The 25268-nt window shown below is 63.6% G+C and overlaps 2 protein-coding genes across 11 annotated transcripts in view; one reads left to right on the top strand and one right to left on the bottom strand.

Moving 5' to 3' along the window:
• Nucleotides 1–656: 656 nt before the first annotated feature.
• SBK1 (SH3 domain binding kinase 1) lies at nucleotides 657–18183 on the bottom strand. Of its 5 annotated transcripts, XM_037386685.1 has the most exons (5): nucleotides 11578–11613; nucleotides 9094–9901; nucleotides 4272–4474; nucleotides 3966–4168; nucleotides 657–3337 (listed from the first exon to the last, which is right to left on the bottom strand). In XM_037386685.1, the coding sequence occupies exons 2-5, from the start codon at nucleotides 9165–9167 to the stop codon at nucleotides 2555–2557; spliced, it is 1263 nt and encodes a 420-aa protein (XP_037242582.1). In that variant the 5' UTR covers nucleotides 9168–9901; nucleotides 11578–11613; the 3' UTR covers nucleotides 657–2554. The 5 variants fall into 5 exon arrangements, 4 of the variants coding, with proteins under 4 accessions (XP_037242582.1, XP_037242583.1, XP_037242584.1 ...); XM_037386686.1 differs by lacking the exons at nucleotides 9094–9901; nucleotides 11578–11613 and adding an exon at nucleotides 17429–18183; XM_037386687.1 differs by lacking the exon at nucleotides 9094–9901 and having other exon boundaries at nucleotides 11578–11722.
• Nucleotides 18184–25101: 6918 nt separating this feature from the next.
• The window catches only part of XPO6 (exportin 6), a 55599-nt gene continuing 55432 nt past the window's right edge, over nucleotides 25102–25268 (top strand). For all 6 annotated transcript variants that reach the window (XM_037382988.1, XM_037382987.1, XM_037382984.1 and 3 more), the window contains exon 1: nucleotides 25102–25211. In XM_037382988.1, coding sequence (XP_037238885.1) covers nucleotides 25209–25211 — 3 coding nt within the window. In that variant the 5' untranslated portion in view covers nucleotides 25102–25208. The remainder of the gene's footprint in view (nucleotides 25212–25268) is intronic.

The following is a 25268-nucleotide window of genomic DNA, read 5'->3' as shown; positions in this document are numbered from 1 at the left end:
GCTGTGCGCCTGCCCCATGCAGCCCCCTGCTGCTCGGCTGGGGACCCTGAGGCCCCCACAATGGGGGTCCCATGGCAGGGAGCAGGTGGGACCCCCACTCCCAAGGGATCCCACCCTATCCCCTTGGCATCCGCTGCAGCCATTTATCTTCCGGGGCGAGCGCTGCCTTCACCTTACCTCCCCTGCCGCCTCCTCCTCGCTCTCCCCCACCCTGCTCTCATTTCCCCAAGAAGACTTTAATGAAATCTGCCCTTAATTAAATCCACATTCATTTGCATAATTACCAGGAAATTGAAATTAGCCTGCGGACGTGGCTGGAATACATCTGACGTCAGGCAGCCCTGCCTGTTTGGAGGGGGCTGCACCGAGGGTGGCCGGGTGCCCCCCACCCATGGGTGCTGCCACTCTGCCCGGCAGCCCCGCTGTGCTGTCCCCCGCTCCCCCTCCCTCCCGCCCTGGGGTGGCCACGGCAGCCGGGCATGGGGGGACAGGGGGAAAGGGAGGGGACAGCGAGCCCCAGGGCCATGGCGGGGCAAAGGCAGGCAGTGCCCCCTGCCCACCCAAGCAGCACCACATTTTATTTTAAAAAAAAGTCTTCACCGCCACTGAGATTTTTTTTTGTTGCTTTTATAACTATGTATTTTGTCATTTTTTATGGTTTTAGTTGGTTTTTGTTGGTTTTTTTTTTTTATCCTTTTCAACAGTGACAAACTGAGGTAACGTCTGTGACACTACAGCCTCTCCTATGGGAAGAAGGTCCGAAACCCGACAGCTGAGGGAATTGGAAATAAAAACCCAACGACCTACCAACACAGCGACCTCGACGGGAACAGAAATCACAGCCAGGCACCCCGCCGGGGGACAGAGCGCCAGAGAGGCACAGCCGAGCCCTCCCGGGGCGGCTGGGATCCCGTATCTACATTATTGCACGAAAGATCGAGGACATTGAGGGACCTAAGGCAAAAAGGAGAAAAAACCGCGCCTAGCGTCTCTACATCGGGGCAATGCTACTTCTAAAACCGGCCCCCAGCCTTGGCGCTGCGGGCGGGCAGGGGTGGGTGCCGCGGGGACGGGGGGGGCAGCGGCGGTGGCGGGGGGTCCGGCCGGGCACCCGCCTGCTGTGTAAACTGCTGCTGCTGCTGCTGAATAGCGTTATAGCCCTTTGTGCGGGAATTGGGGGGGGGCGGAGGGGATGGGGGGGTCCCCACGGCACCCACCTGATGGGAGGGAAGCCCAAAGCATGCCAGGGCTTGGGTGCTGCCAACGTGGGGTGCCCCCAGGCTCCCCACCCTGGCAGTGGGGTGAGCCCCCCGCTGCCCTACAACTAGGAGGGGAGTTGCATCCCCCCCCCCACATACACCCCATGACCTTGTCACTAAGGGGCCACCAGTGGCTCCTGCTGCCACCATCCCGCCCCGCTGCAGCCAGCCCTGGGGGGATTTACCCCGCTGCCTCCTCCCCGCCAGCCCCAGGGGAGGGTAACCGGGGTTTGGGAAAGGGGTGACAGCGAGGGGTGATGGGGACAGCACAGGGAACCATGTGGCCCTTGGGGAGACCACTCAAAGCCCCCTCCCCTGTTCCCCAGGTTGTGCAGACCAGCCTGGAGAGGCACCACCACCACCTTCTCCCAGTCCCTGGGTACAACAACTCTGCAGAGGGGACAGGGGGACACCACCATGGCAGAGCCACCCCGGCCCCCAGCACCCGCCATGGTGGCCAGCCAGCACCGCGGCCACTGGCCGAGCCCACAGCATGGCTCCTGGCTGGGAGGGGACCACTCCCTCCGGCGGGGGTCTTGGGCAGGGGGGCCAGGGGCTGCCAGCGGCTGTGCCTGGGACGCACGACAACACACAAGACAGGGACACTTGCTACATCGATGGCTGCCAGCACCTCCCGCAGCAGGGAGGTAGCCGGGGTGCCGGGGGTCCTGGGCTGCCGGTGACCCCCCAGCTCCCCATCACCGGCCCAACACCCAACTCCACATCCCCTCCCGGTCCCCACCCGTGGGGCAGGGACCGGTGGAAGGGGGCAAATCCCACCCACCCAAACCTCCCCAAAGGCCTCCTCCATGGTGCGGGGTCATCGGCCTTCCCTCGCCCTGGCTGGGGGCTGAGCACGGGGTGGGGGTGAGCTGGTGGGTGCTGGCCAATCCGGACCCCCCACCCACGCAGCCCCTGCCTCCTCTTCCTCCCTGTATGGGAGACCCCTCCCCGGGCCACCCTGCGGGGGGCCTTGCAGGGGGTGGTGCGGCCATGGCAGGACCCGGGGGTACCAACGTCCCCCCGGCACCGAGTGATGCCCTCGGCCGGGCTCCCACCGCCGGCCTCGCCCAGGTGGGGTGGGGGGATCAGCATCCTCAGTGCTATGGAGCACACCCAGTTCTGTCCTTTTCCTCTTCGTTTTTGTTTGTTTCTTGTTTTGCTTGGGGAGCCCCAGAGCCCCGTCCCAGCTCATGCCACCACCCCAAGCAAGACCCCCAGCCCTGTCCCCGGGGCAGGGGGACGGGATGGGACGGGCGGCTGCTGCGTGCCCGCCCCCCCCCCCCCCGGCGCCATCAGACACAGATCTCTATTGCTGTGGCCAGGACCATCTGCCCTTTGCCTTTGTCCTGCCGTCCGTCTGTCCTGCTCGCCGTCCCCGGGGGGGCCGCGCTCGGCTCGGAGCCGCGGGGGCCGCTCCCTTCGGTCAGGACGGTCCTCTTGAGCGGGGCAGGGGTGCAGGCGCCGGCCACCTCATGGCGATGGGGACCGGCTGGCAGCTTGTCCCTGGCGTGCTTGCGGGAGCGGTAGGAGGGTCGGCGCCGCACCTCGGCCATCAGGTCGCACTTGATGAAGTAGAAGACCTCCTTGACGGGACAGCGCTTCTCGGGGTCGAGGGCCAGCAGGCGCTGGAACATGCGCAGGGCGCTGTCCGTGAAGCGCCGCCACTGCGAGGGCAGCCCCCCCAGCCGCCCCTTCTGCCACCGCACAAACTCCTCGAAGAAGGCGTCGGAAGCCGCCGCCGCCTCCCAGGGGAAGTTACCGGTGAGGACGCAGAAGATGAGCACCCCAAAAGCCCAGACGTCGATGCTGGTGTCCACTGCGAAGCCCTCCGCCCGGCCAGCTTGGCAGACCTCAGGTGCCGTGTAGGGGATGGTGCCGCTGATGCGCTTGACTCGGCAGCCCACCTTGCGGGTCATGCCGAAGTCGGCCAGTTTGACGCGGCGGCAGTCGCGGTCGAAGAGCAGGACGTTCTCCGGTTTGATGTCCCGGTGCACCAGGCTCTTGCTGTGCATGTAGTCGAGGGCCAGGCCCAGCTGCTGCACGCAGCGCTTCACCAGCTCCTCGGGGAGCCCCACCTGCGGGCACGGAGACACGGCGTCAGCCACCGGACCCTACGGTGGTCCCACCCAGCTTGGAGACCGCCGTATCTGTATGGCCCTGAACATCCAGCACGGTTGTGGATGCTTTTATCTGGGTGCTCTGTGCGGCAGGGAGATGGATGGTGGGTCCCAGGCCACCCTAGGGATGGGTGATGGGTCTTAGGATGTCTAGGAGATGGGTGATGGGTCCCGGACCACCCAAGGGATGGGTGATGGGTCTGAGGGAACTTGAGGGATGGGTGATGGGTCCCAGGCTACCTCAAGCGATGGGGGGTGCATCCCAGGCCACCCCAGGGGATGGGTGACAGGTGTCAGGCCACCCCAGGATGCCTGATGGGTCCCAGGCCACCCCAGGGAATGGGTAACAGGTCTCAGACTACCCCAGGAATGCCTGATGGGTCCCAGGCCACCCCAGGGGATGGGGGATGGGTCCCAAACTTGCTTGTAGGTGCTTGTGGTCAGCACCAACCCATACAGGGATGCCCAGTCCCCATGCACGGGCTCCCTCCCACACGGCCACCAAAGCAGAGCGGCAGCTTTGCTCAGGACCCTGGGGATACTGAGCCCCCACACCCCAGAAAGGCTCCCATGGGAGGGCTCCCACCTGCGGCGGGATGATGTCGAAGAGGTCCCCGCCAGGGGCATACTCCTGAGCAAAGACGTAGCAGTCCTCAGTCTCGAAGACCACGTCAAAGACCTTGATGATGAAGGGGCTGGAGGAGAGCGTGTTGGTGATGCTGAACTCCCGCAGGAAGTTTTTCAGCTTTGTCTTGCTCTTGTTGACAAACTTCAGGGCCATCTTGGTGCCTGCAGTGGGCAGGAGATGGGGGTCACCCCAGGCCACAGTTGGGACATGCAGGCACCCTGCTCCCAGCGCGGCCGCACCCCTGGCACCCCCCGCTCCCCTCACCTGTGCTTTTGTGGGACACCAGGTCCACCTTGCCGTAGGTGCCTTTGCCGAGCTCGCGGATGAGGTCGTAGTGCTTGCTGATGTCGGTGCCCGAGAGGGTGCGGATGGCCAGGGACTGCATGTCCTCGGTGATGAGAGGCACTCCGCAGCAGGCCAGCTTGCGCGACGGCTCTTGCTCAGTCGAACCCGCGCTCATGGCTGCGCTGCAAGGCAGAGGCACGTCACTGCTTTTGGTGGGTGCTACAAACCCACCTCGCCCCATCCTACACCATCCCATCCCGCCCTATCCCATCCCCGGGGCTGGGAGCCACAGCACCTTGCAAAGGGGCACCCAGCTGCTTGGTGCCACCCCTCTGTCCCCAGGGTCCACCAACCCAGTGGCTCTGGAGAGTATGCTCCAGCCTCTGCAGGGGCTGCAGCCAGGTGGGGCAGGGCTGGGGGGTGTCTGGGGGCAAAGTGAGGGCTCAGGGCATGCAGAGCCAGGAGGGCTGGGACGTGGGGACAGACACACGCACATTTCCTCAGCCCTAGCGTGTTCACAGCCACCGTGCAGGCTGGTAGCTGAAGCCCTTTGGGGCTCCCCACTGCTGCCACAGTCCCCAGTGGGGACCCTGGGAGCCAGCCCTGTCCCCTCCACCCTCCCGCCTTTGCAGAGTGGAGCGGAGCCCGCTGTGACCCAGTGATGCTCCGGAGCGGGGCCAAGCCGAGCCACAGGCACTGAGCAGTACACACTGGCTCTGTGGCAAATCTTTCCACCATACACCTCTGACCATCCATCAGCACGCACTCTCAGCTTCCCCCCACCAGGGTGCCGGGTGCTGTGGTGCAGAGCCTGGCCAGCGGCACATGGACAACAGCACCGATGTTCCTCACTCCCGACAAACCGACGGCGGTTCTTCCTCGCCCTGGCCATCCCTGCCACGACAGCCAAGCTCGGACTCACCCACCACGCTGCCGTGGCAGCCCAACCACCCCGGGATCTCCTCTGGTGCCTTCAGGGCGCTGCTTCGCCCTCCATCATCCCCCAAGAGCACAAACCCGGTGCCCACCGAGCCACCCCACGCTGTGACCACACAGGAGAGCCAGCCGGTGCCCAGCGAGCCCCCCCCCCAGTGACACAGGCACCCCAGGGCCGGTGGGCACCTTGGCAGATAAATCCGGCTGCTTTTGATTTTGTAGCAGATTGACAAAATCATGGGACAGCAGCCGAGCGGGTGCTGGTTTATATTTAGATTTTTAATGCAGCGTCTCACCAGAGGGGAAAAAAACTCCCACTCAACATGGATCCCACTTGCCCCCGGGCCCAAGGGCATTTGGGGGTCCGGCCGGTGTGGGGACAGAGCCGGGAGCACCGGCAGCGGGGGACACGGCATGGGCGCTTGGTGGCTGCAGCCGTGGGCTCACCGCCCGCGAGCGAAACACCCAAACGGGTGTTTCTGAGTTGACAAGCCCACGGCTGCAACAGATGGAGGCTGAGAGCAGCCGTGCCAGAGGGTACATGCGAACTGTCCCATGCCATGGCCAGGCAGGGGCTGTGACAGCCACCCCAAATGGTACCAGATGCCCCATGAGCACCGACAGTGCCCCAGGGTCAGGATCTTGCCCGATGCACAAGGATGCTCCCAGCGTTTTCCCAAAAAGGCCGAGCCTGATCTCCAGCCTCTCGCTCCTTTCTTCCCATGACCATGCTGCCTCTCATCCCAAAGCAGAGCTTAGCTTCTTAATTTTTTATTATTTTTTTTTCCTGGGAAGTTGGGCGAAAAATAGAAAAGGAACTTCAACATCATGATGTTCCAAAAATGTAACGGCTTGACTCACAAGATCTCCAAAGCAGCTCATCTCCATAGTGTTTTATTGGCCTCCTGGAAGAGGAGCACCATTTCGGTGTCTGGGTGCTGGAGGTGGAGGTGGATCAGCGCAGCAGCTCGATGGATGCATGACTAAAAACAGCTCCCAGCATCCTGCAAGAAGAATTCTGTCTACACTTGAATTTACAATCATGCTCGTCAATGTCTCTTAATTAACCGGTGTTGAAATGCAATTACTCAAGTCGGCAAAGTTGGGGTTGGAGAAAAAAAAACCTGCCAGTGGGATGGGAGAGAGAAGGTGAAGGACTGACAGCTGCTTAAAGTCAAGGGCTGTTTGCTTTTCCCCTTGGCTGAGACTGTTGGGTTTTCCAGGCAGCTTCTTCCCAATCGGACACCACGGGACACCCCCCACAGCCGGGTGCCCCACCAGGCCAGGTCCCCCGCCTGCCGGGCACCCCGCTCTGCCAAGGTAACGGGAGCACAGAGCCAACACCAACCCCGGGGGAAATCAAACAACGGCGGTGGCCAAAATACCAATGCACTGAGGCCAAAAAAAGCATAAACACAGAAGTTCTCATTAAAAATTGAAACGCTTTTGAAAACATGTTGGTTTTGATGTAAGCAGCAAAGCAGGGCAGCAGCGGGGAGAGGGAGCGAGGGCTCATTCCCAGCTGGTTCTGCACGCTCATGGGGACGGTGGGACACAGCGGGGACACTGCCCATGTGGCAAGAGATGTCGCCAGCCTGGCATGGCCGGGGCCGAGGTCCCGTGTCCTTGACTGCCTTCTGTGCCCATGCCAGTCATGCCAACGCCACTGCCCATGCAGCCACGTGCCAGATCAGGACAAACCAGAGCAGAAATGGGCCTTTTGCCGACACACCAGCTCCTCTCCCGCCTCCACAGCATGGCCCCGAAGCACCGGAGGAGATGAGCCAGGCTGTGCCCGAAGGAAGCCAAACCCGCCCTCCCAGCACACAATCCCCTGGCTCAGTTGTTTCGGCTGTTCTTGAAGAAGGAGCTTTTAAAAGCAGGGAGGAACGATGCACATCCCAGCTGAGTCCTGGCAAAGGCCCCCACGGCATGAGACCCCGGGCAATGGCAAAGGGGCAGCGAGGACGCTGCCAAGCAGAACCGGGACCCCACCGCTCATCGAAGGCGGTGCGCACTGTCAGCTCTGCGTCCTGAACCATTTCTCCTACTATTCAGACTAAAATTGTTCTGTGTTTAAGCTTCAGAACCATTTATCTCATTGAGTGAGGAGGATAATCCACCCACCTCTTCCTCGCTCCCTGGCAGGTATTTATAGGCAGCCACTCATCTTCCGCCGGCAGCTGCCGCTCCTCTCCCCGGACCTCCCCGTCCCCATCCCCAACACCATGGAGCAGATCCCAAGAGGATGGCATCCCGTATCCAGAGCCCAGCATCCCACCAGGTACTGGGGCCAGCACCGCCAACCCGCTCCCTCCCTGACGCTGCAAGGGGATGCTCTCCCCTGTTCCACATCCCGCTCCGCTGCACACCCAGCCCTGGGCGCATCGGCTCTGCCAATAAGTAATTGCAAACTCATTAAGAGCTCATTGAGAAGAGCAGAGGCCGCCCGGGAGAGCTGCTCCAGGCACCTGGCAGAGGAGGATGGAGGAGCAGCAGCTGCTTGGAAATTAAGAGGGGAAGGGGGGGAAAAATCCCTCCAGCCACATCAGAGATCGAGGGGTCAGAAAACCAACATGGTCATCGAGTAAGGTGAAAGGAACAGGGTTTGGGGCTGAGCCCGGCGCAGGGGGCACGCTGGCAGCCTGCCGAGGGGCCAGGACTCACACCCTGGGCTGTTCTGGGGCGAGGAATCGGGGATACAAAGGGGAAAACCACGTGGGGTGGGGTGAGGGTCTCTACAAGACCCAGATTTCTCTTTAGAGAGGGGGGGAAATGAGAAACAGCCAGCAGCAGGGCTGGGCGCAGGCACACGCTGCTCAGCCCCTGCGGCTGCCCGGCCACACCACGGGTGCTGCGCAGAGCTTTGATTTCCCCCCATCCTCACCCCCAAACCCTCCCACCACCGTGACACTCCCTACAACAGCAGCATGCTCATTAACTACGGTGTAATTGGCATTAATTATTAGCGGGTGACACTGTTTCCAGCCTAGCAGGTTAGAGGCCAGGGTGCCTGCTGGGAGGGAGCTCACCCCCTCCGCACCCTGGCTGGCTCCCAAACCTCCCCTATTTTCTCCAAAACACATGCTAAGCTGGAAAAGTCATTTCCAAGCAAGCTCTTGGCCCTGCTGGGGCTATCCCTGCTCCCGGTCCCCCACCTCCCCAGTGCCACCAGGGCAAGGGGACAGGTGGTGCCTTGGCCGTGCCCTGTGCCAAGCCACTGCCTATCCAGCACCCCGCTCCATTTCCAGCCTCCACGGCTGCCTGACCCCGTTCCGGGGACATCCTCTCATCTCCTCCGTGCCGCTGGGACCAGCATGCCGGCGCAAGGTGTTATTAGCTGCACTTCCCGGGGGCAGCGGCACGCCGGCACCCAGGGAGGGCTTGCAAAGGCACCTTCGCCGAACAAGGACGACATCTCCATGGGCACGGGGGGAGGACAGGCACCTCGTGGGGGCTCAGAGCCACCAGTACCTGCCGTGTCCCCGCAACCTCCGGCCAGGTAAGGGCTGCCTGCAGGCTGCGTTGCCCTCCACCCGGGCCAGCCGCTGCCTCCCACCCCGCCCAAAGCAGAAAAACAAGCGTGGGGAGAGGGTCCATTTGCCCACGCGCCACCCCGGGGCCACCCAAAGCCACTCAAAACAAGCTGAGTGTGTCTGGGAGGCAGCTGGCCGCACATGGCCCAGGGGGCATTTTGGGAACAGCCCCCCTGCCAGCATCCCACAACCCAGGAGAAGCAGCCACCCCGCAAAGAGGTGATGGATGGGGCACGTCTCCACGTCCTCTCACTGGCTCCGTGGTGGTGGGAAGGCACTGGGAACGCCTGAGCGCCGCTTTACACCACAAGCCTGAACCAGCACCTAACCTCCACCGAAGCACCAACAGCAACCGTGACTTCTCAGTGCCCCCAGTTTGGGACATTTTTCCATGCGATGGCATTGAATTCCCAGTTATCTGGAGTTTTCCTCATACCAGCTCCTTGCCCAGACCAGAGCAGACTGCCCAGCATCAGGATCGGCTTCAGCAAAACCAACAAACAGCCAGAAACACGTGGGCTCCCATTTGGCAGGAGCTGCTCCCCTGGTGGGGTTGTCTCAGCTGTGGGGCAGGATCAGGCCCCATCGCACCCATCTGTAGCATCCCCCATAGCAGGAACCGTCTCCCATCCCAGCCATGAGCCTGTGACAAGCTTCTTCAGGCTTTGGCCCCAGGATTCAGGTTTTGCAGGCAGGTTTGGGAAGAGCAAATAAAGCAGCACCCAGGCTCTCTCCTCCGACACCTCTCGCTGTCCTCCTGAGGGATGGGTGGCAGCCGCTCCCCAGGAAGCCACTGCTCTCCCCTCCCGCTGCCATCCTCCGTGCCCTCTGCACTTCTCTCCTGGAGCTGCCAGCAGGCTTTTCCCTGCCTTCGCCTGCACTGCGCCGTCTCCATCCATTGGCCCCCGATGGCAGGACCCTTGACCACCTTTCAGTGCTTCAGCCTCCCAGGATTTTTCCTGATAAGCGGGATGGCTTCGTTAGGACCTCAGCTGCTCCAGCCTCCAGCTCCTCCCGCCTTCACCGCTGGCACCGGGGATTTATGATTACTTCATTGTTTGATTGGTTTCATCAGCCTGTCATCATCTCCCTCCCAAAACTCTTCCACCAGTGCCGGCAGCATCACACGTTTGGGATCTGCAAAGACAAATGCCCCAAGCGGCACCTGCCCGTCGCCCGCCCAGTCCCCCCGGGCAGGGCCAGCTGGCCCCTTGGCCCGCCCCTCTCACTTTTGGAGGCAGGGGGACATGTCACCCTGCTGCAAAATCTAGCCCTACCTCCGTGCCGAGGGGCTTCATGGCCTTCACACACGGTGGGGCTGCATCCCACCCCGTGTGGGGTCCTCCTGGGTGTAACACCGCACCTTGGGCATCGTCTCGGCGGCCCCACTGAGGGGGATGCTCCCACCTCTCGGCTGCCTCACCTTTGCTCCCTCACCTGCCACAGCCCCACAGCAGCACCCAAGGCTGGGTACAGGCAGGGTATGGGCAGCATCCTGAGCTGGGTACAGCAGCATCCCTGGCTGGCTACTGGCAGGGTACGGCAGCATCCCAGGCTGGGTACAGGCAAGGTACCAGTAGGGTATGGCAGCATCCCAGGCAGAGTATGGGCAGGATACGGCAGCATCCCAGGCTGGGTACGGGCAGGGTATGGCAGCATCCCTTGTTGGGTACCAGCAGAGTACCAATACGGTATGGGCAGGGTATGACAGCATCCCTGGCTGGGTACCGGCAGGGTACTGGTATGGTATGGGCAGGGTATGACAGCATCCTGGGGTGGGTATGGGCAGGGTACCAGTAGGGTATGGGCAGGGTACGGCAGCATCCTGGGGTGGGTACGGGCAGCATCCTGGGCAGGGTACAGGCAGGGTACCAGTAGGGTATGGCAGCATCCCGGGCAGGGTATGGCAGCACCCCGCTGACGGCCTTGCCGCCCTCAAGCCCGAGCCTGGCGGGCCAGCGGCCCCGCATGCGGGTGCCCAGCTCCCTGGCTTCACCCCCACGCCACCCGGTACCGAGACCGACCCTCCGCGGCGTCCCGAGCCGCCGCCGCGCTCCCGCCCGCCACCCGCCGCGCCAGCGCCGCCGGCCCCGGAGGAAAGTGGGTCAGGCTCCCGGTGCCCAGCCGCAGCCGCGGGAGGCGGACACGGCAAGGAGCCCCCCCCGGCACCGGGCCGGCGACGAGGGGAGGCGGTGGCCCCGGCTGCCCCCGAGGCCAGCTCCGGTCCCTGCCTCCCGCCGCCCTCCCTCTGCGCGCATCCTGCCGGAGCCCCCCACACAGGCGGGGACCCCCCCGCCCTTCTCCCTCGGAAAGCGGCCTCGGGGCCAGCGCTGGGCTGCCGGGGCACAGCCCCCGGCCCCGCTCCGGCACAAACTCCTTTCAAGTGTGACTCACGCCGCTTCCGTCTCCGGCCCCGAGCTGGACCCCGCTGCCGCAGGGCCGGGGCCGAGCGGGGCGGGGGGGCGCAGGTGGCAGCGCCCCGGGTTGGCGGTGGCGGGGGGGGTCCCACAGCCGGGACCTCGCGCTCCGCCCGGCCGAGCCCCCGGGGGCAGCACCCGCCCCGCCCGCTGTGCCCCCCCCGCATCGCCCCGCTTCTGCGGGGAGCGGCGGGGGGGCGACCCCCGCTATTCATCCCAGAGCTCCGCTCGTACCGTGACGGGTTTTTTTAGCTACCGGGGCCGCCGCGCGCCCACCCCCCCCGCCCCGGCGCCGTGCGGGCAGACAAAGGGCGGCCCCGCCGCGCCCGCCACAAAGGCGCGGGCCGGTACCGGGCGGGCAGCACCCCCCGCGCCCCCTCCCCGCCGCCGCCTTACCGATGGGGCGAGCCGCCGCGCCCCGTCCTCGGCGGGAGAGGAGCCGCCGCCGCCCGCCCCCCGCGCGGGGCCCGCTCGCCTCCCGCACCGCCGGGCTCATGCCGCGGCCCCGCCGCCGCCGGAGGAGCGGAGCGGAGCGGAGCGGCGGCGCCCCCCCCCGCAGCCCCCCGGCAGGGCAGCGCCGCCCGCCGCCCCGCCCCACGCTCCGCCCGGTACCGGCACCGCCCCGCACCCCCCGGGGAAAACGGGGAGGGGGCGAGGGGTGTCCGCTGCTGCTCGCCCCGGTGCTGGCAGGGATGCGCGGCGCTCGGGCAGCCCCTCCGCGTACCGGCCCGTGGGCCCAGGCCCAGGCGGTGGGAGGGTGGCCCCGGGGGGGGGCTGGGGGTGCTCGAGGCGGGGGTCGAGGTGTCAGCTGGGAGCCACGGCGGAGTCACCCACCTCCCCGCCGGCCCACTGAGCTCCAGTCCGGGGGGCTGCCCAGGGAGCAGAGCCGCAGACGAGGGGCACGGGGGGGCACGGCTGGGACAGGTGTCCCCGGGTCCCCCCACCGGGATTGGGCTCCTCACCCCTTCCCTGCACCACTCGTCACTGCAGGACACCGGCATCCCAGACATCCAAGCATGGAACATCTGGGGCTCACCACCACCAGCCCCACACATCCACAGTGTCCTTCTGCAGGGCCATGTCCCACTGCCACCGCACCCCCGTCTCCCTGAGCTTTCCAATATTTTGTGTTTCTTCTCCTCCCAGCACGGGTGATGCCCACCGTGGCGCCTGCCTCGCCCCTCCAAAGTTCCACACCCAGCCACATGTGGGACACGTGTGGGACACGTGGCTCCCCGCCATGTGCTCTGGCATGGCGGGACCGCTCGGACACAGCCAGGGAAAGGCAGCCGCGCCACCCGCGGTTCCTTCCAGCCTTGCTAAAGTTTGGCAGTATGTTCAGCAAACAATGCCAGAGCTGGGCACCGGGAGCTCCCGGGCACCTCCAGCCACGGGGCTGGTGGCAGCTCTCCTGGAGGAAGGCGAGGGGTAGGCACGGCGCTCCTCCTCGGCACGCCCCCGGGCCCATCTAGTCTCTCCAGATTTCCTTCTGCTCTCACCAGGGCTGAGCGGGGACATTTTAACGCAGGCCATAATTTGCTTTGACGCTTCCTTGGCTCTTTGCTGGGCGCTGGGTCTCTTCACAACTGTGATGCCGCTCTGCACCGACCCACAGCTGTGGGGCAGCCCCACGCCCCAAGGGGTAACAGTGGGTTGTGGCCACACACCCCATGGCCCATGCAAGCCAGCCGTGCCCGCTGAGCTGGGACCGGGGCCATTCCGTTGCCGCCCAAGCCCCCGCCACCGGGGAGGGCAGAGGAGCCGTCACCACTGACTCACCAGCGGCTCTAATCCGCTCCCAGTTTAGCACGCAGAGCAATTAGTCATTTTATGAATGGCTTTAAAGCAAGAGGCTGAATCACATTCTGACACTTCTCTTTAACTTGGTGCCAGGTGCTGCTGTGACATTGCTACTCTTCTCCTGTCCAGCAGCCGCACAGGACATCGCCAGCCTGGGGGCTGGGCAGCAGGAGAGGCGGCTGTGGGCCCACCAGCACTTGCCGGTCCCCTTGATCCCCTCTCCGCTCGCCGGTCCCTGCTACAGCTGCCAGCACCTGGGGCTTGTGAGCTTGGAGCATGGACAATCCCCACCGGGATGGGCGCATCCGCGTGGCACAAGAGGAGCCAGGTGACCCAGCAAGCCAGGGCAGGCTGGATGGGTGCTGGATGGGTGCTTAGAGCTGTGGGGCTGGGAAAGGGGTGGCACAGGGCAGGAGAGCTTCTTGTGGGTGAAGGTGCCAGGAAGGGTCACAGTGTGGGACACGGGGCAGCGCTGTGGTGCTGCCACATAAGCAGGACACAGGCTGGTGAAAGCCACCACGGCCCCATTGCACATCAGCTGCCGGGGACAGAGTGGGTCCAGCCTCATCCCTTCCCACAGCCCCTGCCCCCCTGTGTCCCCTGCCTGCCCTTGTCGTGCTGACCCCCGGCTGCAGGTCCGCGGCCCCCGCAAGCCTCCTGCTCAGAGCTGCGCCTCTGAGCCCTCCTTCAGCTCACACTATTTATAGCTCGGGGCTGTTTCTAGGTCAGGCTTGAAGCGAAGGTGCCCAGGGAGCCTGCCCGGGGACCGCGGGGGGCTGCGGGGACAGCATCCCACACCCCACGCATGCCTCGGCCCCGCTGTCCCCACCCTGGTCTCAGAGGATGGGGCTGTGCCGTGCCCCCGGTACACAGAGGCTGAGCTGTTGGTGAGGGACCAGCCGGGTGGTGGCAGGGCCCTGGGGGGATGTGGGGGGCTGCGGGGGGCTGCAGGGGGCTGGGGGGGGGCTCAGCGGCTTATTTTGTGGCTGCCAGGCTGGACTGGCACATTGCCAGCACGTGGGTCATGCACGGATTGAATAATAGTAACACCAGCAGCACCAGTTAGTGTTTGTATTGAGCTCATGGTCTTCAAAACACTTAGAGAATATTAATAACCAAGATGGGCAAGATGAAAGGAGCTGGATCAAGCATGTGTATCACCTGGCTTGATCCCAAACCAGCCCACGGCTCCCCAAAGGATCATGAATGCCCCCAGGATTTCTGCTTGGAAAGGAAATAACCTGGCTAGCGCCACGGGGGATGTGCTTGGACGAGGGCAGGCGGCAGGAAAATGACCTGAAAAGCCCAAAATATTTCTAGGGAGCCAAATCCCCTCCAAATTCAGGGAGAAGGTCGCATGTCCCTTCACCGCCGCTTGGTCATTTCCCCCCCGCTGGCAGAGTGGGAGCCGAGGGGCCGTGCCCCACAGCACACGGGTCGGGGTGCCACGGCTGCCCGCAGCCTGTCACGCTCCGGTACCGCGAGCTAAAAGCTGCCTGAAGATGCTGGCGGGGATGCCGGGAAGGAGCAGGGAGGGAGGGAGGGCAGTGCGGGAGCGGAGCACGCCGGGAGCCGCAGCACCAGCCGAGGGGACCCGCGCGGCTCCCGGCTGCTTTGGCACGTTCCCGCACCCCGCACCGCAGTACCCACCGAGCTCCGCACCCCCCGCCTGGCACCCGAGCCCGGCCCTTCGCTCTGCCCGGTGGCACCGGCGTCACCCGCGCAGCCAGGGCTGCTCGCTCGGCACCTGCCACTTCGCCAGCCCAGGGCGCGAGGCCCGTGCCGGGGGGCTGGGCGCCCCCTCAGTCTCCGAGGACAGTGCCCAGCCAGGGGGATTGCAAGGGGACAGGGGGTCGGTGGCTCCCGGAGCACTGAGGTGGGGGTTAGGTGCCCCCCGCCCCGCCCGGCGGCACGCTGCCATCCCCTGCTGTGGCTGCCGGGATGAGATTCCCAGCGGCTGCGCTCAAGGTCAGGGAGGAGCCGCAGCCCAGGCGCCGTGGGGCACATTCTGCAGCTCAGCGCCGTGCTGGGGACCCGCCAAGCCGCTGCCAGCAGCCACCGGGGCAGCCTCCCCTCCCGCCGCCCACCGCCCCTCAGGCCCTGCCCCGTGCTCCTGGGGGGTGCAGGATGGACCCGAGCCAGCCGGGCGGGGGGCACAGCATCCTGCGTGCTGCCCCCCGCCCCGCCCCCCCCCCCCCCCCCCCAGGCTGGGTCAGGGCCTGCAGCACCGCCTGCCTGGGGCTACCTGCAGGGAGCTCGGACGGGTGTTAACTCTGGAGCATAACGATGACCATTCGGCTGCGGGGCTGGAGGGAAACGGAATGGTTTGCTTTTGAATGGGTTTCTTCTGAAGAACAGCGGAATGGGTTTCTGCCTGGGGGAGGTGGGATTTGGGGGTGTAGCGGGGTCACGGCACTGTCCCACTCCCACCCCCCATCTGGAGCTCCATCACTGCCGGGGCCACAGCACAGCAGTGCCCACCACTCCCACTTGCAGCCTTTCCCATCCCATCAACAACCAGGGCCAAAGTGGGAAGCAGGACCAAACTGGGAGCACAGGGAGAGCCACGGGACTTGGCCCGGCGGCCCAGCACCCTGGCAGCCCAGCACCGTGGAACACAGCATCCCAGCACCCAGCAGTCAGCACCCTGGCAGCTCTGGCACCCAGCACTCTGGCATCCCAGCAACCTGGCACTCGGCGACCTGGCACCCAGCACCCAGCGCTCAGCAACCTGCACCCAGCACCACGCACTCAGCACCCTGCACCCATCATTCGGCAACATGCACCCAGCACCGAGCACTCAGCACCCAACACCAAGCACTCAGCACCCTGCACCCGGCACTGAGCACTCAGTACCCTGCACCCAGCACCCACCACCCCGCACCCATCACTCCGCACCCCGCACCCCGCAGCCGGCCCCGCCCGCCCGCGCTCGCCGCGCGCTCCCCGGGCACCCCCTAGCGAGGCTGCGGGGAAGCGACACGCTGCCGCCGGCGCCGGGCGCGGGCCGGGCCCGGGGGGGCGGGACGGGGACGGGGGGGACGGGACGGGGTCGGCGGAGCGAGGAGCGCCCGGTGGGCCCCTCCGCCGCCCCCCCCCCCCGCCCCGCTGGGCGCTGTGCCACAGCGGTGGCAGGCGGTGCCAGCCCTGTCCCCACCGGCCCAGGGGGAGGCTGGCGAGGACGAGCTGGTGACAGCGAGGGGCTGTTCGAGGACGGGGACCCCCCCAGCGCAGGGCGCGGTGGGAGAGGGGAGCCTGTGGGGACAAGCCACCGGTGTCCATCCCTCACCATCCCCCTGCGCTGGGAGGGGTGGTCCCCATGGCCACCACGCAGGACCACGGACCACCGCACTGCCACTTCAGTGTTCCCCGCCCCCCTCCCCCCCCCTCCCCCCCCGGCTGAGAACAACAAACTGGTAGCCCAGCACAGTCTGGGTGCCATCGGGTCCAGTGCCGGGGATGCTCTGCGCTAGCCCCCCACCAGCAGCACCCACACACAGGGCCCCCCTGCCACTCCCCGTGCCCCCCACCTTTCAGCTGGCACCAAGCCCATGGGCAGTGACCCACAGCCATCGAGGCTCAAAAAAAAGTGACTTACGCCAAAACCCCACAGTTCCCTGCACACCAGGAGGGAGCCTGGCCCCACTGCCCCCCACCCCCACCTCCGCAATCTCTCCATGTACTTGGGGGGGGGGCTCCTGGCCATGGCTGGGGGGGAGCCTTGCTCCGGGGGGATGGCGGCGTGGGACAGGAGCCGGCAGTGGCTCAGTGCCATGGAGGAGCAGTTGGGCACAACATGTGCCGGCATTCACACCTCGCATCCCTGCTGGCTGCCTGGCTAATTCCGGCGCTGGCACATTCTCCTTGGCTGCCGCTCAGCAGCGTGGATGGGAGCAGAGCTTTTGGGGAGGGGGGAATGTGAGCGCTGGTGCCGCTGCCGAGAGGGACAGGCCTTGGGGAGCTTTGTGGCCCTCCTTGGGTACACCCCAGCTGCCCTGCCCTGGCCCCCGCCTCAGCCGTCCCCTGCCTGGGGAGCAGGGTCCAGCCAGGGACCCTGCGCTCAGGAGTGGGCAGGATGGGTCCGGGGTGCCGTGGGTTCACACCGCTCCACGGGCACACGGCACCACTCGGCGTGGCACAGGACACCCGCTCCGTGCCCTGGAGAGCTGCTGCCGGGGAAGCACGTGCTGGATGCGCACATGTGCTGTGCACACAGCCTCTCCCGAGCATGGCATGGCATGGCACGGCACAGCGCCGGGCCCCGGTCTCCTCCAGCCAGGAGAGGATGCATCTACTCCAAAGGAAACTTTGGCACGGCCAAGGCAGGCAGCCCGATGCCAGACATCGTCCCCCAGCCCAGCTCAGTGCTGTGCTCACATGCCCCTGATGGGCTCGTGGCGTGTCCCCACCGGCAGCGTGCCACCTGGGCAGGCACCGCGGCACTGACCTGTGCAGGTGCAGGGGCTGCAGCTCCTCTTTCTGGAAGCAGACGAAGCAGAAGGAATCCATTGCTGGGCTCCAGTGGCCACCGCACCTGGGTGAGGGGGACCGCAGGCCAGACAGCGCCGGAGGGGTGTTGGCATCTTCCTCTCCCTTGCCAATGCCACCGGCGGCCAGAGCCTCATGCTCGCCTGCCCGGAGCCATGGTGCCAGGGGGCCCTTCACGCAGCCGGGCTGAGTGCCGGGGCCAGCTGCTCACCACGCACAGAGGCAGTGCTGGGCTGTGCCATGTCCCGCGTCACCCTTGCTCCGGGGCCGGTGATGCCTAAATGCCAACCCAGCAGCCATTGCTCAGCCCAGGCAAGGCAGCACTGCTCCTCAGGGCGTGTGGGCAGGGACCTGGGGTGGCATCACCTGGGCTGAGGGGTCCAGCAGGGCAGGATGAGGCCACGGCCAAGTCCTGTGGTGCTTCAGAGGCTGGGAGAAGCGGCTGCCCCTCTCCAGCGCCCAGCACCCATGTGGCACAGGACAGGGGTGGGTGCAGAGAACGGTGCTCGTGGTGCTGCCAGGGAAAGTGTCCCCTGCACAGGGGCTTGCAGCAGGTGGGGTCCGGTGGGGTCTGGCGGGGTCCGGCAGGGTCTGGCAGGGTCTGGCAGGGTCTGGCAGGCAGGCAGCTGGGCCAGGAGCTCCACGCGCTCACGAAGGAAAGTTCTGTCGGCGGCGGTGAGCTGCGGCTCCACGGGGCTTGTCTCACCGGCAGAGCAGCCGCTTGCTCTGACAGCTAAACCAGTGTGCGAGTATTAATAGCTCCAGATTCATGCGGTGAGGCTGGGAAGTTAACTCCTTGGCTGCCGCTGCCAGCCCTGCCCAACCTCCAGCCGCCCTCTCTTGGCTCCAGGCTGCTGCCTCGGGGCTTGCCAGCACCACAGCTGAGACCTGGCAAACTCAGCCCGTCCCCCTGGTGCACTGAGTGTCACCGAGAAACCTGTGCTCCATCCCCCAGTGCCCCATCCAGGGCAGACCCTGGCCAGCCCTTGGCATGGGGGACATGGCACCACCAGAGGGGGTTTCTCTTAGCCTGGGTGCCCTGCTGAGGGTGGAGAAGGTGGTCTTAGAGCCATTCCTGGGGGGCTGCTCCGCATGCATGCATGGGCATGGTGGGGCATGGCAGGGCACAGCTTGCCAATCCCAGCTGGGCATGGCAGGAGCATCACGGTGCCTTGAGAGGGATGTCCCTGCCCCACAGCATGTGTCCCTGTTGCACAAGTGGTGTTCCTGCCCCACGAGTGGCACCTTTGCCCCATGATGAGTGGCCCTGCCCCAGAAGGGGTGGCCCTGCACCACCAGTGCGAGCCAGGGCAGCCATGTCAGCAGTGTCCAGCCACTCCCAGGGGACAAGCCGGGCCACCTTGGGCGCAGCATGCTGGGTGAGGATACCCCTCACCCATGTGGCCGCATGCTCTCACCGAGCAGCTCTGGAGTCTCACCGTTCCATCTGTGGGGACCAGTTCAGGGACCCGCACGTGACCCCCATGTCCCTGAGATGGAGAGCAGTGCTGGTCCCTCACCCCAGCCCATGTTCAATGCCTTGGGGCAGAAGCAAAGGCCACGTCCTTGGGAGGCAGCAGTGGGAGGACACAGAGAGGCTTCCCCAGCCTGGCCACGGGCTTCGTCATCTCTCGCCGTGAATTATTCAGTGTGTGGCTCTGCTTGCAGTGCATCTGCTCCAGCCACACCCCCTCTAATGGCAAAAATCGATGGATTTTTAATTTCTCATGGCCGGAATGCTCCCGGCGGTGCTGCTCATGGGTCTTGTCCTTGCACAGCTGCCCCAGGAGATAGGGGGACCCAGCCTGGAGGGTGGTTTATCCTGAGCTCATTCCCATCACCTTCTTCCATGCATCTAGAAGGGTGCTGGACTACATGGTCCCACACGTGAGCCTGCGAGGTGCCTGCACTTCTGGGGTTCAGCCACCCCACACTGGTCCCGACCTGGGATGGGGGCTGAGGCTAAGTGGGATCCTCTGCCTCATGGCCAAGTCCTCAGACCTGCCTCCAGCAGACCTGCCTCCAGCGTCCATGGCCGGCCAGGATGAGGCAGACACATCCCTGTGGGGTGCGTGGTGATGGAGCCTGGCTGCCTGCGCTCTCTTGCCACAATCATGGGTGTGCTTGTGCAGGGAGCTGGTTGGAGCTGGTATGTATATGCGTGTGTGTGGCTAGGATCAGTGCATGCCCCTATGCACGGCCGAGCTCAGCGTACATGCATGTGCACGGCCGTGCTGGGCGAGTGCATGTTGCCCAAGGCCAGGAGTGGCAGGATCCTCGTGATTCTGAGCAGGGTTTGTCCTCAAGCCATCCATTTCCATCAGCTATTTCAAGCCTGAGCATTTCTCCGGCCATTAAGCTGAGTCCGTTACTCTAAGGCGCTTCAAGGACTTGCGTTCTCCTTGGACCTGCCCATGGTGAGCAAAGCTCACCCTGCAGGGTGCCCGCCGGAGACCCCTGGCAAAGAGGGGCTGGGGGCTGGTTTGTGCTGCGCAGGGGGGGCAGGACAGGTCCCTTTTGCAGGATCCTTGGGGCAGTTTGCACCAAGGGAGCCATGGGGCAGTGAAACCCCCCTTGAGCATGGCAGCCACGGGCTGTGCCTGCAAGCAGAACTTGCCATTTACTGGTTTCCTACCTATGTTGGGTGTTTTGCAAGGGCTGGGGGCATTGGCAGCGGCACGGGGGGGAAGCTGGTGGGTGGTCAAGGTCGAGGACTGCTGCAGGGCATGGGGAATTGCAGGGCTGGGCAACAGGATGGCTGCCCATCACTCAGAAGGGATGTGGGAGCAAGCAGGGCTGCAGGTAGCATTACTGGCTGGGCAGATGGGGGGGGTTACTGCCATCTTGTCACCCCCTGCCAACATGGGGAGCTGGCAGGGACATCTCTCCAGGACAACGGGGCTGTGCAGGGGATGCTGCTGCCATGCTGGTCCTTGGGAGCTGGGAGAAGCATCAGCATCCCACAGGTGTCCAGCACTGGGGGAGCCCCTCTCCTGACCATGGGATGCAGGTGGGTACCCCCACCACAGCCAGACTCCCAACGTCCCCCAGGCCCCCTGGGTATGGCGCCAGGGCCCTGGCACCCACCCAGGCACCCACTCACCAGGAACACACTGTAAGGAGCCACAAAAAATGTTAAAATTTAATGCCTCAGCTAATGGGCTGAGCGGAGAGGAGCAGAAACCCAGAGAAAAAGGGCTGCTTTCCCATGGAAGGGAAGAGGCAAGTATGCCCAGCCCCAGGGAGCCCCTAATAGCTTCTGCCTTCCCAGCCCGCTCCACCTCAGGCTTCCTGGAAGAAGGGGAGCCCTTGCCGGCCCACGGCGGTGCCTGGCTGGTGGGACCCTGCTCCCCGCCTCACTGCATCCAGCTTCATAAAAGAGGTGCCTCACAGCTCCCATCAAAGCCCGGGACCAAGAGGCTGGTCATGAGTGCTTGTTGCTCCTGGTGGATGCCCCACAGGAACCTGTGGTAGGTGATAGACCCTTCAGGGTGGGACCTTGTCCACGGGAGCCCAAGCTCCACTGTCCTCCCCCGCCACCGCCTGTACCTCTACTGGTCCCCTCCCAAAATTATGGGAGACTGAGAACGGGGAGAGGTGCAGAAGGGCAAGTCGGGACATCTTGTGGCATTGCCTGGGTTTTTTGAGGTCTAGGGAGAAAGTAGGGACAGGCTCCGAACCTTGTGTAGGTTTAAAAAAAGCCACTGCCTGAAACGAGTCCTTTTTCCCTTGCCTGTAACAAAGTGGCGTCTCTTACCAGAGCGAGTGAGCTGCCTTGGCTGCTGGCTGCTCTCCCATCCTGCTCCTCCAGGTCTGAAGCTGTTGGAAGGGGTGATTTGGACACTGGGATGAATTTTCAGGCCTCCCTTTCAAATACACATGAAACGCTGGATGTGTGAGACCTGTCTAAAGCACAGCTTTGCCTGCCCTCCCTCTGCACCTGCTTATTTGGGGACCTCCTGTCGTGTCTCAGCGCCCTGGCCCCATGGGGTTGTTTTGTCCCAGCCTAGAAGCAGCACCCCTTCAGTGGGAATTGGGAAGCCATTCCCAGCGATATAATCAGCGTGCCAAAAACACAGCACCTGACAACCCAAATAGTCCCAGATAAATCCCAACGGGGTGCGGAGCAGGGCTGGAGGGGAGGCAGGAGGACCTGGCCAGGAGCTGCAGTGGCCACCACAGCCACCCTGGCTGGGGCAGATGGTCCTGACCAGGTTACCCAGTCCAGGGACACGGGATGGTGTGGGATGACAGCCCCAGTGGATTGCCCTCCCTCCCTGGGACACCAGGCTGTGGGTGCCCGCACCAGGCACCCAGCAATGGCAGGTGGAGGAGGAAGGACACCCATCGTGGGGAGAAGCACCTTGGGAGCATACCTTCCCCACAGCAGCGGACTGTGGTGGTTTTTTAAAATTATGAACAGCTGTACTTTTCACAGGTATTTGTACTCAGGGCCTTTACCTGCTGTATTTTTTATAGCTTGCTAAATAAGCAAACTTATTGCCAAGCCACTTGTGAGATACAGGGAGTGGTTGGGGTTTGCTGCACAAAACTTTCCCTCCTGTTCCAGAGTTGCTTTATTGCACTTGTAAAATACAGTTTAACCCTTTTCATAGAGTTGTTTTACTTTAGGTGACACTGCAGTAAGATGCTTATTTATACATCTCATTCAGAATGAGTTACAGTTCAACTTGTGGCAGGAACAATACAAGGAGCTGGAAACTGATACACGGCTGGGTGCGAAGGGAAGCGTAGCCAGCTGCTGGGTTGGCCTTGGGCTCAAACTCACCCCGAAGGCAGAACCCAAACTATGCAAAACTGGTATAAAACAATTAAATGTGGTGAAAATTTGAATGTGTGATTTAATGAGCTGGAATCAAGGCTGGAGCTGTGCAGGAAGCTTTGATAAGAGGGCTTCAAATCACGTTCCAGTGCATTGCTCTGTGTGTTTACAATAAAAGTGGAGGCATAAACCATGCAGTAACAAATGATTTTCACAAATTCTGTTCCCTTGGTTTCCCAATACAGCCATTCAGCACCATGGTTTATTTTGCTTCCTTCTATTTTTTTAAAACATAAAGTTAAAAAAAAAAAAAAAAAAAAAAGGTTGAGGGCATCTCGCATCTTGGGGCTTATTCAGGCATAGTCTGAGCCTTGCTGCCTCCCTCTTTAGGAAACAGATGGAGGAGCCCCAAATTAAAACATAAGGGTTGCAGACAGCCAGTGGTTAGGGTGACTACTAATTTTCTTTAAGAAATAGCCCTTCCAGCAATGGGCAGAGCCCCAGAAATGGAATAAAGGAGGCCCGGGGTCTGGCACTGCAGCGCTCCTGAACACACTCTTCCTTATGCTCCAGTGATGCTGGTGCCTGATGCTGGTGATATGTTGGCGGCATGATGCTGGTGGGTGATGCTGAAGGCTTGCAAAGCTCAGAGCTCACTCTCAGCCCCAAATCCTGTGCTAGAAGGTATTCCATGCCCTTGGGTTTTGCAGGGGAGATAGGGCTAGAGGAGAAAAGCTCCCTATAAGGATCCAGCAGCCTGGCAGAAGGTTTCTCTTCTTCCTTTTGGTCCCCACCAGCTTGCTCTCTGCCTGCGGCACACCAGATCCCTCCTGTCCCAGCCCATGGAGCTGGAGCCACTTCTGTTTTGGAGAGCCACAGAAGAACCCCACCCCAAACAACGCAGAGGTGGAAGGCAGAGCTTCAGGGCTTCGGAGGGAAGGTGTGCATGACCTAGCAGCTCCGTGTCCAGCAGCTGGTTTTCTCTACCAGCAATGTGCACCTCGGAGCACATGTCAACAAACAACCCTGTCGGAATAACAAATGGTGATAATAAGATTATCCTTTTAATGGTCACCATGGTAACCTGCCCTCTGCCAGCCAGCTGCAATATCTTGATGTAACCATTGCTGAGGTGGCGTCTCAAGGCAGTTCCAGCCTCAGTTAAAGACACTGGCAGGCACAGCACATCGCTTGGCTCAGCCTGGTGTTTTGGAGAGGTTGGAAGGGTTTTGGAGGTGTCAGAGGGGTTCTGGAGGTGCTGGAGTGGTTGGAGGGGTTTTGGAGAGGTTGGAGGGGTCTCGGAGGTGTTGGAGAGATAGGTGTTGGAGATGGTGCTCTGCCTTTGGGTGCATATAGTAATTCAGCAGCACGTAGCAGCAAATGGATGTGACCCTCCTGTGCAGCCAGGCAGCCTCTACTCAGCTGCAAGCTGCACATAATCTTCTTGGTGAGTTTTTACCAGCCTGCATGGCCCAGGAACAGTGTTTCCACCCAGAGCAAAAGGCTGAGCAGGGTGAGCAGGACAAGGGGCTGTGTGGTCAGCATTCTCCTGAAAGCACGGAATAAAATCTGCCGTGCAAAAGACACAAGACTGCTCAACCATAAGCTTCTTGTTGAGCCTCGTGGTTAGTTACACCCCCCACGGAGGGTTTATTTTCTTCCCTCTTGTTTTGTTTAATCCTCTAATGTAACTGCAAGCATTTGCAATATCACCATATGGATACTGTTGCCTCTAAAGCGTATTAGCTGCTGGTTTCAGCAATACCTGTGACTGCAAATGTCACAGGAGAGTTTGGTGAACCGCAAGTATTTTCATCTGTATTAACTTCATGGGTTTGGGGCTCCAGTTGGTCCCACCTCCTTGTCTTCGTCAAGCAGCAGTTAGGGGCTGGATTTCCTTTTTGTAAATTCACCCGCTGTTCCAGATCTCTTCGTTACTGTCTTCTCACCCGACCACGTGTTAGAAAATCAAGGGCCACGAAGTAGTTAAAACTAGGGAATGGGAGGGGGTGTTGAGGCTGGGGGTTGCTCCCGCCTCGCATATTTTTCGGGAGTTAGAAAGACACGAGGCCAGTAAACACAGACGGCGGCCCTGTACCTCTGCACCTCCCTTGGGAGGCGGGGGGCCGGGGGGCAGCACAGCCGTGCCTGGGGGTCGGGTCAGTGATCGCGGCCCAGGCACCGTACGCCCCCCTCACGCGCCCGGCCGCTGGCACGGGGCCGCGCTCCAGCCCCGCCTCCAGGGGGTGTGGCCAAGTGAACACACGCCCCCTCACCCGCCGCTTCCGGCTGGCCGGAAGGAAGTTCGCGCATGCGCAGAAGCGGCGGGGCGGGGCGCGGCGCGGCGCACCTCGGGCGCGCACCTTCCCCCCCCCGTCCCCCCCCTCCCCGCCCCGCGAGGCGCCGCGCCCTTCTCCAAGATGGCGGCCGGCGGCGTGCCGCGGCGAGCTGCGCATGCGTCTTCCCCACCACCGCCTCGGCTGCGATTGGCCGCGGGGGCCCGGCGACCGCTTCCGGCGGGAGGGCGGGGCGGGGCCGGCGGAGCCGCCTCCCCGGTGCGCGGCAGGATGCGCCTGGCGTAGCTACCGGACGCCCCGACAGCCGCCGCGTCGAGCCCCGCCACGCTCCGCTCCCCTCCCGGCCCCGCCCGGCCCCGGCCCTCCGCCGCCCAGCGCCGCGCCCTCCCGGCCCGCGCGGGCCTGTCCTCCGGTGGCCCTTCCCAGCGCCCTGGGGCTCCCCGTCCCCGCCGGCCGGGGGAGGCCCGGGGGCTGGGAGGCGGCGGTTGCGGCGGCGGCTCTCTGGGCGGGGGGCCGCCCGCGGTGCCTGGGGCTCTGCGGCCGGCGGGGGGCTCGCTGGTGCATGGGCGGGGAGGCCCCGCCGCCGGCCGCCGCCGGCCATGACATGAGCGGAGCGCGGCGCCCTGCCTAGAGCCGCCCCGCGGGAGCCGCCGCCAGCCATGGTGAGTGCGGGCGGGGAGCGGGGCCGCCGCGGAGCCCCCCCCCCCCGGCCCCGGGGA

This window comes from Falco rusticolus, chromosome 4 (assembly GCF_015220075.1).
Source record: "Falco rusticolus isolate bFalRus1 chromosome 4, bFalRus1.pri, whole genome shotgun sequence".
Taxonomy (NCBI): domain Eukaryota; kingdom Metazoa; phylum Chordata; class Aves; order Falconiformes; family Falconidae; genus Falco; species Falco rusticolus.
This window is presented reverse-complemented; position numbering and strand designations above follow the sequence as displayed.